At 43.9% G+C, this 1,726-nt stretch overlaps 1 protein-coding gene across 1 annotated transcript in view; it reads right to left on the reverse strand.

Moving 5' to 3' along the window:
* Positions 1-1,726, reverse strand: part of GREB1L (growth regulation by estrogen in breast cancer-like) — a 184,195-nt gene that overhangs the window by 1,611 nt on the left and 180,858 nt on the right. Inside the window, exon 32 of the mRNA XM_011957773.1 lies at positions 927-1,065. Coding sequence (XP_011813163.1) covers positions 927-1,065 — 139 coding nt within the window. The remainder of the gene's footprint in view (positions 1-926; positions 1,066-1,726) is intronic.

The following is a 1,726-nucleotide window of genomic DNA, read 5'->3' on the forward strand; positions in this document are numbered from 1 at the left end:
CCCGCCTCAGCCTCCCAAAGTGCTGGGATTACAGGCATAAGCCACTGCACCCGGCCAGGCCAGTATCTTTATATGGTACATACCTATTGAAACAACTATGTTCTTTCTTTTTTTTTTTTTTTTTTGAGACAGGATGTCACCCAGGCTGGCGTACAGTGGCACAATCTTGGCTCACTGCAACCTCTGCCTCCTGGGCCGAAGTTCGTCCCTCCTGAGCCTCTTGAGTAGCTGGAACTACAGGCATGTGCCACTGTGCCTGGCTAACTTTTGCAGAGAGAGGGTTTTTCCAGGTTGCCCAGACTGCTTCTGAACTCCTGAGCTTGAGCTCCGATGATCCGCCTGCCTCGACTTCCCAAAGTGGTGTGATTACAGATTACAGCCTATGGTTTCTGTATCAGAATCACAACTAAGGGTTTATGTCTAGGGATGCAATTATACAAAATTATTGCAGTTGCTTCCTGACTCAGGCAATATGTTCGATTCAGTAGAATGTGTATAGTTATATACATACATATAGACTCATTAACCTGATTTCTTTTTTGTTTTGTTTTGTTTTTTTTTTGAGATGGAGTCTCGCTCTGTCGCCCAGGCTGAAGTACAGTGGCATGATCTCGCCTCACTGCAAGCTCCGCCTCCCGGGTTCATGCCATTCTCCTGCCTCATCCTCCTGAGTAGCTGGGACTACAGGCGCCCGCCACCTCGCCCGGGGAATTTTTGTATTAGAGACGGGGTTTCACCGTGTTAGCCAGGATGGTCTCAATCTCCTGACCTCATGATCCAGCTTCCTCAGCCTCCCAAAGTGCTGGGATTACAGGTGTGAGCCACTGCACCTGGCCTCAAGTACTTTTTAAAAATATCTTTATCTTCTGTATTTTGCTCAGTGGGAACCAATAGCAGTTACAAGCAAGATACTAAATTTGACTTACCTTTTAGAAATTTAAATTTCTTAAGAAGATCAGCACCTACAAAAGAGTCACAGAGGTACAAAAGGAGTCCACTGAAAAACACTCCTTCACAGTTGACATTGCTGGAGTGGGGTCTGGAGCTGATATAGCATACGGCCACCTGAAATCATCAAGCAGAAATAGCATGGGCATTTCAAGAGCAAGCAGAATGAGTCAGTACCTTCCTTTTTATCTATTTCAGGATAAGGTAAAGGAGATGAGTTTTTTCCAATGTTAAATGGCTTGGTTAGTTAAGCTTTGCAGCCTCTTGTGTAGCATGCCAAGTGTTAACTTGTTTAAAGCTTCTCTTATTTATTTCTCATAATAAAGGACTATTAGGAGACATTAGTAGTAAGAAACAAGCCCTTCCATTTAAGAGTCTTTATAAAATTTAAAAAGCTACCTTCCACAAAAAAGCATACTTAGGAAAGATTAAATGTTTGGATTGCCTTATTGGTGAGAATAAAAAATATTTTTGATCAGCTTTCCATTTAGATATACTTAAATTTTCAATTGGATAGAAGCTTAAGACAGTGCATGGGCTGGGTGCAGTGGCTCACGCCTGTAATCCCAGCACTTTGGGAGGCCAAGGTGGATGAATCATCTGAAGCCAGGAGATGGAGAGCAGCCTTGCCAACAGGCCAAATCCCGTCTATAGTAAAAATACAAAACAAAATTAGCCAGGTGTGGTGGTGTGCACCTGTAATCCCAGCTACTTGGGAGGCTGAGGCAGGAGAATCGCTTGAACCCTGGAGGTGGAGGTTGCAGTAAGCTGAGATTGC

The sequence above is a fragment of the Colobus angolensis genome, unplaced genomic scaffold (genome assembly GCF_000951035.1).
Source record: "Colobus angolensis palliatus isolate OR3802 unplaced genomic scaffold, Cang.pa_1.0 Scaffold45, whole genome shotgun sequence".
NCBI lineage: Eukaryota > Metazoa > Chordata > Mammalia > Primates > Cercopithecidae > Colobus > Colobus angolensis.